This window comes from Egretta garzetta, unplaced genomic scaffold (genome assembly GCF_000687185.1).
Source record: "Egretta garzetta isolate BGI_Z169 unplaced genomic scaffold, ASM68718v1 scaffold369, whole genome shotgun sequence".
NCBI lineage: Eukaryota > Metazoa > Chordata > Aves > Pelecaniformes > Ardeidae > Egretta > Egretta garzetta.
This window is the reverse complement of record NW_009260837.1, coordinates 1,700,087-1,712,809: the sequence shown is the minus strand read 5'-3', so window position 1 is coordinate 1,712,809 and position 12,723 is coordinate 1,700,087. Positions and strand designations below refer to the sequence as shown.

Genomic DNA, 12,723 nt, shown 5'->3' with positions numbered 1-12,723 from the left:
TGCTATCTCCTTCTTACAGAGAAGAAACTGGCTACTTAAACCCCAGAGGATTCTTTCGGCAATCCTGGCATTGCCACGTCAGTGTAAGGCATTTCAGGCCTTACTTTTCAGAGGACTTTACATTTTTACAGCATTTTATATATTCAAAGCACACTTGTGTTCATTCCAAATGCAGCTGTGCTCAGTGCCCAGGTACCTCAGCCTGCGTGCCACAGCAACTAGGAACATAGAGATCACCTCCAAAATAAGTGACCTTCCAGAATCGCATAAAAACTCCTTGAGAGAACAAAATCCAGTCTTTCAGTGGAGCTTTCAAATGCCTCAGAGAGCACGCTTTTGATTCCTGCGTCCCTCTACTTAAATTACCACGCTTTCCAGCAATTAAAGCAAGGGTTCTGGAGGCAACAGCTTCCTTTAATAAACACCCCTGATTCATTCTCTGGGCACCATTCCTCCTGTGAAAAAATTATGTGATCACATAATTAAAGATCTTATCATTATGCATACATGCAAGGGACAAATTAAAATAGTCTGAACAATCTTCATTCTGACATTTTCCAACTTTTTTTGAATGCTCAACTTTCAAAGTCTATTGTTTGATTTCAAAGAATTAATAGAAACGATGGTTAAAAAACAATCAATCCCTGTAATTTACTGTATATTTAGCTAATTAAAATCCCATTACCTTGTACCATACTGATGCCTTCATGGCTGCAAAGCTTAGCTTTAGCAATGCAGATCTGCTCCTGGTGCCCCACGAGACTAAGGGGTGGTAGTAGCGGGCTGCTGTCTTCATTTGCTTCAGACATGTTTTGGCTACACATTTCACAGCTCTTTGAAGATATTAAAGAAACCCTGGAACTACAGCACCCAGCATCTAACTCCAGGCGTGACCATCCTCCCCTTCTCCCTTCTCCAGTTCAATCCTAGAGCCAAATTTAGACTTTCCCTATCTGCACATTTCCCTATCTGCACATCTCCTCTTGTCCTTGATTTTTCCACAGAATAGCCACCGCTGAAAGAAGTAGACAACAAGCTCACGAGTCTCACATGATGCTTGCCACCACAGTAACTGCTGAAGTTGTGAGGAATAAATTTAATTAAACCTTTTTGGACAGAGATTGAAGTATACTCAATACAGAAGCAATATGTAGAGACTACTGCTTACGACCTCTAAAAGAAATTCAATTGAATATACATAAATGATGACTTCAACGGGCTTCTAATTTGGCCAAATATTCCATGCAGAAAATAAAAAACACATGTAAGACCTTGCTTAGAAGAACGGCTTTCCAATGAATTAACTACAAATATTTCAAACTTCAGTAATATCTACTTTTAGTTAACGTCATTTAAAAGCAGCGACTACCTTAACAAAAAAATTCAGCCTGGATCACAGAAAACTGGCACAAACAGCAATCAATGTCTCCATGATGAGACACTGCTCCGTGAAAAGCAAGGACGGAGAGAGAGGTTACATCACCCTCGGCCACCACCGCTCCAGGGACGGGCACCAGCAGCAGGGGAGAAGCAGCAGGCCACTGAAGGCAATCTTATCTTCAACCGTAAAAGCTAAGTCTGTCTGACTCAGATCATGAACCATGGCTGTAAGCCTCTGAAAACAGGTCACCAGACAAGCACATCTGATGTATAACAGAAATACACACCTATTGTGTCCAGTGTATAGTAGGTAACCTTAGCATAAAAATGTACGTTACTATATTAAACAGTTTCATTATTAATTTCAGCTTTACTTTCACAGACGAGCAGGAAAGAAGGCCTCATTTTCAACATATGCATTACAAATGACACTGAAGACAAAATATTTATTTAATAAAAATGATTTTTTATATCATTACTACATATCTTCTGAAATAAAGATGAAATATTCATTAAAAAACAATACATGAAAAATATATGTTCTAAACCACGACTTCTTTTCCTGCTCATCACTTTCTTGCTACAGTATCCTGATTCTTAAAGAATAAATGAGTATCTGTAGTTGAAGCTTTCATTCCTCTAAGAGTAAATGACTGCAAAATGAATTGCAGAAAATGAACTTTGCATTCTGGATTTTTACAGTTCTAAATGCAGAGATGATGTATGATGTTGGGCAATTTTAATTAAAGAAGAAATATGTTCAAATGGAATTAGTGATTAAAGAGCTAAAACAGAGAAATATATTATTTTGCTGGTTGAATACAGCTAGGAAACCATGATACATATGTCTTGTCAAATTCAAACACCGTGTTTAAAAGGAAAAGAATCTTTAGTTCTCTGATTTAAAACCAATGAACCCAGGAAATTTCAGGTGAGCACTAGTATTGTGGTCATGAAAGACTCACTATTTCTATAGCATATACTATAATGGGAGAATCCCCAAAAGGTGAGGGACCTGGGTGGCAGTAGAAGGAACGCTTCTCAAGAACCTGGCAGTGGGTACCTGCACGCCACTCCCCCATCCAGAGCTGCCTTCAGAATCATTAGATGACATGAAAGATGCCACTCCCAACACGAAGAATGACCCAATCAGGTTCATGTCACTCAAATTCTTATCAGAATTTACTCATCAAGAAAAAAAGTATGTGGTGGAATATGTATCAGAGTAATTTGAGATCAGGCGGCAACAGCACAAAACTGCACTAACAAGAGGACAGGCTTCAAGAGAACTAACCTATAATCTCAAATATATATTACCAGGATCTGGAAGTGTACAGAGGGAAGGATGCTTTGAACCTGATCTGTTACAGTCTTTTCCTCAATACTTGCCAGTGGTCACTGTCTTTTATGTAGAGAGTCTGGTCCGACTTTCTTACTACCTGCCTCTTTTACACCTTTCCATACTTAATCCAAAACCCTACCTACTTCTACAGAAAAAATAAACTTTTAGGAATTTGTGAGTTAACACAAGCACCCTTGAATTTTTTAAGATGTTGGATACATGTTGAAAACACATTTGAGTTATGTGGGCTCAGTATCTCAACACTGACAAGGCTGGAGATCAAGAACAGCTGTGAGGGATTCTGATCTTTTAGGAATCCTACTTCTAAAAGCTCTTCCAAGTTCTAAAAAAAATTTGAAAGCTTATTCATGAGTGCTGTTAGAAAAGAAACCTTTGATTCTACAAATTGGAACAACTCCTGTGCTCTGTGAACTGCATTCTTGGTGCATGGATGTCTGCTCTGACAGCCTACAATCATCTCTTAGAAACCATTTACTCACCACCAGCTCAACTGAAAAACTGCACTTATACATCATTTTGCTCTAGCCTTAAAAATATTTTAAGCAACATACATTGCAAAGGTAGAAACCTGACAATTTAGCATTCAGTATTTTGTATTTAGATTTTAGGGTATACTATTCATTTCAATACTACTCCTGAATGAAATGCCATACTTTTGCCTCTCCACTGATAAGCTGCCCAGTATCTTCAGTAAAGTTAGACCTTTATGTTCTTTTTGTATTTTTCCTCTCAATTTAATATATACTTTTGAAATTAATAACTACCTTCCATGCAATAATATATATAGAACCATGTCACCATCTGAAGTAGAAACACAGGGAAGAGCTTAAGAAAAGGGAAGGCCTATGTTGATGCTTCTCCTAAAATTCTCTGCCTGTTTCCAGTAGTTTTTTGGCTCCTGGAATTTCCAAATAAGACACGTTGTCTTCATACCTAATAGCCTCATTTTCTGTGGATTTGTCTGGTTACTTTTTGAATTCATGGAAATTTTGGCATCCACATTATTCTGAGGCAAGCAGTTTCACAGCTCTGTGTTGTGGGAAGAGTAAGTTTCTTCTGTTGATTTTGAACCTGCTCTGCACTGATGGTTGTCCCCGAAATCCTCCCTGCTTGTGTCCTCCATGCTGCTCGTGATTTTGTATGCTCCATCGCACAGCCCTCCCTTTCAACGTGAAGAGTCCTTGTCTGCTTGTTACTCACACAGAAGTTGTTCAACTGATCATTTTTGCTGCACCTCTCTGGACCTTCTGTTCTGCTGCATCACGGTGTTTACAGCGGGGAGAGATGACAACCTGGAACTGCACCCAGCATGCAGGATGCACATGCAGCATGGATTAGAACAGCAGCATAGCAATGTGCTGTTTTCTTCTCTAGCCCTTTTCTAATAATGCAAGTCATTTTCTAGGACTGTTCTTGAGTGCTTCAAGTAATTAAACTGACACAAGACAGGTTCTTTTCTGTAACCCCAGAAGTCCTGTTCCTGAATGGTAACAATCAGCCCAGAACCCATCACGGGACCCTGCTCCTCCCTCCACGTACATTGCTTCACTTTTAGCTACCCAGAATTTTATCTGCCTTACTACTGCTTGGCTATTTGGGAATACTGTCATCATTTCCCCAATAAGTACAAGCAAGCCGTAGTGAAAATATTCACTGCTTCCCAATCACACCATAGCTTCCACCAGGCAGCAAGGAGACTTGGACGTAGTAGTGGGACAGCCAGCAGCGCTACAGAGGGAGGGGAGGAGATAGTAGAACACATTACATTAGGCAGCTTGTTGAACTCAGTAAAAATACACTACAATGAGGTCTCGTTATGTGGAAAGTGTGAGGCAACTGTATTATACTCTTAATTAAATCAACCAAGAAAAAAACAAACAAACAAACAAACCCTGCCAGAGATTAGTTTCTGAAATAATCCATTTAAAATTTAATTTAAAAACCATACTTGCAATTTTCAGAAGTCATTCTGCTTTTAAGAACAGTATACATGCTATAACTATGCAGAATAGAGCCATATTTTATATATGAAAGGCTGACCCGCTGTTTATTTAGACACATACACATGTGAATGTGCTCACACAGGGAAAGCAGAACTGGATTCAGTCCCTTCTCTGCCTGAAGGGATCAAACCTACATCTCCCACGTGTGTTTATATAAATATATGAATAGTTGTAAAAATGTAAGTCTAAATATTTACATGTACCGAGCACATTTCTGATAATTTTGTTTAGCTAATAAAAATCTCTTTCAAAATGTTTTTACACCTCTTAACTGAATACTAATGCCCAGTCGAATGCAGCTTAACACACATTTTGATTGAATGACACAATGAAACCCATAAAATTCAAGAATCTTAATATGCGCTAAGGTATATAAATTATCTCAATACACATGTACTGGATTATTTGGTCTTCTGGTCAACTCAAAGAAACTTTGCGTTTAAAACAAATGTTTTGCGAATGGTCTGCATACTAAAATGTGCTCTAAATGCTGTACTGAAAGTGAGACAAAGTTTGGCTTGGCTTACACAACATGCATTAAAACCAACGGTGTAAATACAAATTTTCTGCTTGTCAGTTTTAAATCATGGTTTTAAAATCAACCAGTATTTGACATTAAAACCAAACTGACCCTCAATGTTGAGCTTTCCTATTGATACGGCAAAGTCTGGAGCAAAGCCTGATGATCTAAGTCAGGACCAGTTCCCCAGCATTAGGGTAATGGCTACAGCTCTGGCACAGGATCTGAGATGACGTAAGCGATACTTGGAGCAAATCTGGCAAATATTCCAGCCTCAGTGATTAAATTGTTTGCTGCTTTCCTTTGTTCATCTGATCATTTGTTTAATTTAGGGCTGACTTAGTCCCATATGCACAATTATATTGGAACAGGACAGTTTGGTAGCGTACTATTTAGAAATGCAGAACCAGCTCCAGCTTTCCTGGTGGGGCAGACATGGAGCTTCTGCCACAAAGGTGAATAAAGGCAAAGAGCAGCTGGGGAATCTGCTGCTTTGGCTGCTCCTGGTAGGCAGCTGCTTAAGCCAACTACCTGCTTTGCCTATGACTAAGATGAGTTCTGGGCAGCAGAATATATGTACATTCCCTCCATCCCTCCCAAACTATTCCAACTACATACCTAAGACATTAGATTTTACTTCTGTATCATTTCTGAGATGCTGAGCCCAACACCAAGTCAGGAGAGGGATCTGAAAACAAGTCCCACTGACTGTAAAGGATTTGTAAGACTCGCTGGTTCTGATAGCCAGGACAGTGAGCTTGTACCCACACTAGCAGGCAGGGTGGTGGACAAGGAGCCGAAATCCACGGTGGAACTGCTGACACTGAGGACCCAATGTTCACACTGTGTGTCAGGTGGTTTCTTAACTAGTCTGGTCTTCTGGAGTAAATTTTCATTAGTGGCAGCAACACACTTCAGAGCGTTTCCAGAGCCTATCTTCTCATTTCATATAAAGAAAAGGCATGCTCCCAAGCCAAAGCACAGTGAGTGAGAACAACCAGGAGATTCACTTCAAACACACAGTCCTGACCTGAATTAAGACACTGAAACATGTGCACCTGCAGCCAAACACCCACGGAAGGGATACATGCTTCTTGCCTGCAGAATTTTAAGGATAAAACTTTCCATTGCTCACTCCATTATAAAAATGATTAAATGTGACTGGCACCAAAATCTCAACCTCTAGAAGGGAGGGACCTCTTGGGCCATCTGCCCCGTTCCTCCTTCCTACAAGCAACCAGGCCATATACTCCCTTTCACAACTTACTTTTTGAAGGGATCAAATACTTGACAGACTCCTGAGTGCAGGACATACCAGCAATTAAAAGGAATGTTGTATGTGGTCTTTCCAGACAGCAAAGCTTGTGGTGACAGATGCCAGCCAGAACCAGTAACCACTGTCTGTTAGAGATGGAAGTGGATGGGGTTGTGTGACAACTTCTATGGACTGAATCCCATACTCCTCAAAAAGAGTCTGGATCTGTACTGCTAACAACATCCTGACAGAGAAGCTTCAATAGCAACATAGGAAAGCTTGAAAAGGACCTTTGGGAGACAGAAGAATGATGGCGCAGAAGACATGGATGCCAGTGAGTGCCCAAATCATGCTGCACTGCAGCGCGGAGTTAAAGATGAGTGAATGGCAATGGAGCTCTAGGCCTGGTAACAAGTTGCCATGTGCAGTACATATAGGCCAGTAGAAGAGAGCAGTTACCACCTCCTCCCTTTGGGTTGCTTCTTGAATGAAAACCTTTTCTTCCACTCACTTGAAATATCTTAAGATGATAGGAATGGTTGTTCCTAACTGCAGTGCTGACTGGCATCAACTCTAAACATTACCAAGAACCATCTAGTAAGGTGACCAGACCACAGCAGCCCTATGTGTTTAGGTAAGTCCTGAGATCGCAGATGACAAACTGAACTGGGGACACTGGTTTCACACTCATAAGAAAGGATCACCAAAACTACACAGGCAGACCTCTCAACAAGAGGCCTTAGTACAGAGGACCGTTGGGTGACCAAGTGGGAGCTCTTGAGGCAGCTCAAGAGCTGCCTTGTTTGTGAGGCAGCTCAAAACCTTATTGTTTTAACTGTCCATCACCTGAGCAATACAATCCCAGCAGTTGTACACTGGGATACTATATAAGCTTTTCCTAGAAACACTAGACTCCAACTGCGTGTCACTTTGAATGGCTCTCCAGATGCTGTAGTGCTACATGTTAAAAATTTATAGAACTTATAAGGGCAGGAAACAACTTTAAAATTAACTCCATACCCATATGAGAACTCATTTGCATGCAGAATTGACATGAGTCCAGAGAGGAGAAGTAGGGGGTACACAGACAAGTATTTCAAGTATTTAGTCTTAGTCCAATAATAATTTTAAAATACAGGAACACATGTTTATGTATTTATAGATACATATAGATACTTACATATATATTTTCAGGTTTGATAGCCTAAAATTAGATTTGGAAATATATATCTAGATATGTATACCTATATCATCATATAAACATAATCTGATTTTTAAATACTTCACTTACTAGGGCTACTTCAGAAAAGTAACTTAAGAAATGTAATTTTCAGCACGCTGCTTTGAGACTTCATTACGCTGCAGCTCTCCTGTTCTAAAAATGGAAGGTTTATAGCTTTGCAAAACGAAGGCTTTCAGTCTTACAGTGAGACAGAGGGACCTGCAATGGTAATTTGTCTATTGGAGTTGCAAATGATGGTCCTTTTTCTAATGAAAAAGCTAACTATTGTCTGAATAGTCTCTCCTTCTAGCCTCTGGATTGATGCAAATTCTACATGCAAATACAAAAATTCTCAGTGGCTGCAAAATATGAAAAATGGTATTATTACAAGCTGCTTATAGGTTTGGAAATACTAAAAATGGTCCCGTAAGAAAAAAAATTAACATTCAGAAACAAGACAGCCAAAGGTATATGAGAAAATTAACTGTACCCTGTGCCTGTTATCACCATTGTACAAGCCAACACTGCAGAGCTTTCTACAAATGAGAAGGTAACTCCATTTGTGTAATTCCATGACAACTGCTGCTGTCAGCAAGTTTTACAAGAACTTAAAGTAAGTTTAATACTTTAAGAAAGTACTGACAAACACTTATAGAGTAGTGAATAGAAAGAACCATATCCCCTCCCAGCATTTTTTTTTAATCTACTGGAAAAAGTAATTTCAATAGTTTCATTACAGCTTTAAACATTCGGCAGGGGAGAAGCCATACCTTGATTCATTCTTTTCTCTCACAGCTCCCCCACACTAAACGCTGTCCCTCAGGTAGCCTCACAAAATGCAGAAAAGCGTTCACTCATAGGTAACAAAACCTCTCCCACACAACATGGAAGTTTTAACAAGTATTTATGTTTGTAAATGCATGTGGACAAAATAAGTATCAAATATGAGGTAGGGGTAGCCATGTAATGTACAGGCAGGAACATTTGACTAAATCTCTGCCCATTTTTCTCCTAAAGAACATGCATAATTTTCCCATAAAATTATACTGACATAAATATAAAATAGATAAAATCCTGATGTTTATGATTTTAAAAAAATTTGAATTTTCTAAGAATATACTGTGGGGACCAATTCTGAGTAGGCAGCAACGACCTAGTCATTCTCTGCTCCAGGTCAGAGGCAAAAAGTAGAAACATTTCCCTTATGTTCTATTTCATCCCAGGTAAGTTTGCATTTCTGTCACCAGTATTAGTTTTATAGTCTATCATTTTACTCAGAAGACTGGAAAAACCAATCTACACATCCGACCGGTGTCCCTCACGGGCAAGTACAGGCTGACGGCCGCAATGGTTTACAGCCTCCGAGACAACTGAGCACGGTGATCATTAAAATTAAGCATGAGATACATAAATATCTGAGAAGCTTTCATCTTTTAGTACCTCCAATTACTGAACAACTGGAAACAGTAAACTAAACTGAGAGGCTGAGAGGAAGAAGTATTTCCATGGGTTACATAGCCTGTTTTACTCTTCAGAAATTATCTGTCCACTGGTGACCGTACCACTCTGCTCTATGTTCAAATGCTCTATTTATAAGATGACCACATTGTTTCTACACAGTTCCTACTCCAGATGCTTGACATTTTTTCCTTTATAAAACTTCTCACATACAAAAAAAAGTCAGCTGAGAGAAGTATTTAAAAGGCAAGATCATTAATTACTTTCTCAGAGACAGATTTTTCGAAATAGATTACCACAGTAAAAATTAACCCTTGCACACAGATAAATGTCACCAAGTTTAAGATGAACCACAGTAAACTGTCTCATTAATTGCTACAAGGTACCAATGGGTATGGCTACTAGGTACCAATGGCTACCAATCATCTGGGAGAATGTGGTCAGTTACAGGAATTTATTTGATTGCAGCAAGATGGGAGATACTCATTGTAAGAGATATAAAGGCATAACACGGACACACACCATAGTAGTATGCTTCAAAATTCAATACACGTTCCCTCATACTGACAAACTTGCTAAAATAGCACAATATCCTATTTCTGTTCATAACTGTAGCATAAATTGAATACAACAGTAATACGGTTGCTTTAGATTTATCCCCATTAAAGACTCAATCTGAATTACGGTTTGGTAATCACCTTAATCCATACTTAAAAAATGGACAGCTGTGTTCTAGCATTATACACAAAAACTCAGGTTAGTACAAATGATCAGTTGTAACCAGAATCACTCCATGGTGCTAACTCAATCACTGTGTGAAATAATTCTACTCCTGAATGGGTATCCCCTCTTACAGAGCCTTGTGCCTGAATTGGCCTGAATTTTGTGCCATTAATTCAGGTATCATTAAGCCAGGTTAATTCTTCAGGAAGACATAGCTAACGTGTTTACAGAGATGTGTATTATGTATTTCTATTATATATGTCTATTAGGTTAGACATTAGGAAAAATTTCTTCACAGAAAGGGTTGTCAAGCATCGGAATGGGCTGCCCAGGGAAGCGGTTGAGTGCCCATCCCTGGAGGTATTTAAAAGATGGGTAGATGAGGTGCTTAGGGCCATGGTTTAGTGGTGGACTTGGCAGTGTTAGGTTAACAGTTGGACTTGATGATCTTAAAGATCTTTTCCAACCTAAATGATTCTATGATTCTATTTCATAAGACTGGTGATTTCATATAACACCATCTCCTTGGTTTATGTACAGTAAATATTTATTTCACAGATAATAAAAAGACTGTAATACAATGATACCAGTTTGGCTTATAAAGTTTGCAGATCCTCTTAGATAGAATGCAGAAGAATGATACTCCAAGTGCAATGTTTTATATACAAGAGTAACCTATTACAGTAATTCTTTCTTGCCTCCAAAGTTTTATGACTATCATAAAGTGCTGTTAGAAAAGTCTTCAGCATTAAGAAAATTATATACATGGTAGAGACAGCACTGTAATGAATCACACGTCTTATGAAACCCTGAGATTTTTCTTTACGCATTCCTAAATTAACAGAATGATAAATTATGCAACTTTGAAGAGATACTGTATAAATATAAACTAAACTAATAAATTATAAAAAAAATTAGAAAGTGTAATTTTATTTTTATTTCACATTTCACAACATTTTCTCACCTTTAAGTAATTTCTTAAATATACCTCTTGAAAGGAGCTAGTTAGTCAAATGCATAATGGTCAGCTACTTACTCTGACTACAAGTTTAAACACTTGAGTGTTCAAGTTAATTCCCCTGGCTGTCCCCTGCTTACGACACAGGAGAAAGGCCTTTCTTTTTAATTGTCTTTTAAGTTGACAAGCTACATTTTGGCTTCACTCTGATTTCACATAATAACAGAACAGCATTTTAATGGTGTTCTAAGGTTTCAGTTTTCAAAATACAGGTCCTGACTTTTGGATTCAGTATAACTAATTTGTAGAGATTATATGTTATTATCAGAACCTCAAACATTCCCAATTCACTTTTCATGAAAATAAAGATTACAAAGAGATGTTAGAATACCAAAATGCAGGTGAACACAGTTTTAGTATGTAATTTGGATGATCTGGTTTGCTTCATGTAGCTTTGAATCTTGAATAACACGAGTTTATTACGCATATTCATATATGACATGCACATAATTTTTTGCATTTATATTCACAGCTAATCAACCAAAACACTGGTAGTAGAAAATTACTGTCTGGGAGTGGTATGACAAGTTCCAAGTCTCTCCAGTTTTTAATCATCTACAATATTTTTATAATACTCAATACATTACAGATTTTTCACATTACTGATTTTCAATTCTTTTAAAATATTAAATCAAACACCATTTATATAATTTATTCGTGTGAAGTGGGAAATAAAGTACCACCTAAATTCTAAGTGTAGCTTGCTCATTTTGCAGGATAATGAACAGCTATCATTCCCAGAAACCTACTGCAGCGTAGGAGCATGAATAAAGAGACCATCAAAAATATGCAATGGATTTACAGCGTTTTACTGGATTTCAAGGGTAGACATTCCCTGGTGTTCTATTTAAACAGGTGGATACATGAGATTATGAAAGGTCTCATTTATCCTGTTTAAATGGAAGTACAAAGCTCAAGGAAAAGTTTAATTTTCAAAAGATGCATTCCATAAGGATAATATATGTTGCTAAAATGACAACGGGAAATTATATTTTAGTGAATTTTTACACATTTAAATAAAACTTTGTATATTTATACAAAGCAGAATGAAACCTAATGGGTATTTCTGACATTGCAATAAGGAAATAAACACGTTTTGCCATACTAACCTCTTCGCTTCAAAAGGCTGTGAAAGTAGTGCACAGCACACTTCAGCAAGATCTTACTTTTCTCTGAAGATCAAGGAATTTACGATAGATGCTTCCAAAGGCAGGGTTGTTAACTTCTTTAAAAGGGTACTCTGGATTTGCACTGTTCCATTCCTATACACGAATTGTTCACACATAGCTACTGAACCTACCTGCAAAGGCAATCATACCCAGAGTTCTGGACCAAGAACCGGACAAACCAGCTCTTCAGCCCCCACGCCGAAGCATAACCCTCAGCTAGCCATTACAATATTTCACAGACATAGTTAGCCCATGCTTCAAGAGAAGTCAGGTTCACAAAGAAGGTATGAGAAGAGAACGCCACGAGCCCCTGGGACACTACAGCTGCTCCCCATCAGAGAGAGTCGAAGACTCACCCAGCACTGAGAAAGTGCTGCAGGGATGGAGAGGAAAAGCCAGCAGAGCCTCTTGTTGAAATACACTCACAAACGCACTCTAACACAAAGAAATATTAAATGTAGGCACTAGCTTAAATTAAAAAAAAAAATCTCATTCACATCTCAATATAAACTGTTTAGATGAACTAGCACACTAATAGCTGTACTAGCAAACTATTTCAGACTGTTTTTCTTAAAAAAGGAGATAACATCCAGAGAAACTTGAAGAATGATA

General features: G+C 38.3%; 1 protein-coding gene across 1 annotated transcript in view; it reads right to left on the bottom strand.

The window, feature by feature from the left end:
• The window catches only part of ZEB1 (zinc finger E-box binding homeobox 1), a 31,733-nt gene extending 31,000 nt beyond the window's left edge, over window positions 1-733 (bottom strand). The window contains exon 1 of the mRNA XM_009647026.2: window positions 686-733. Within this exon, the coding sequence (XP_009645321.2) occupies window positions 686-695 (10 nt within the window). The 5' untranslated portion in view covers window positions 696-733. The remainder of the gene's footprint in view (window positions 1-685) is intronic.
• Between the last annotated feature and the right edge of the window lie 11,990 nt (window positions 734-12,723).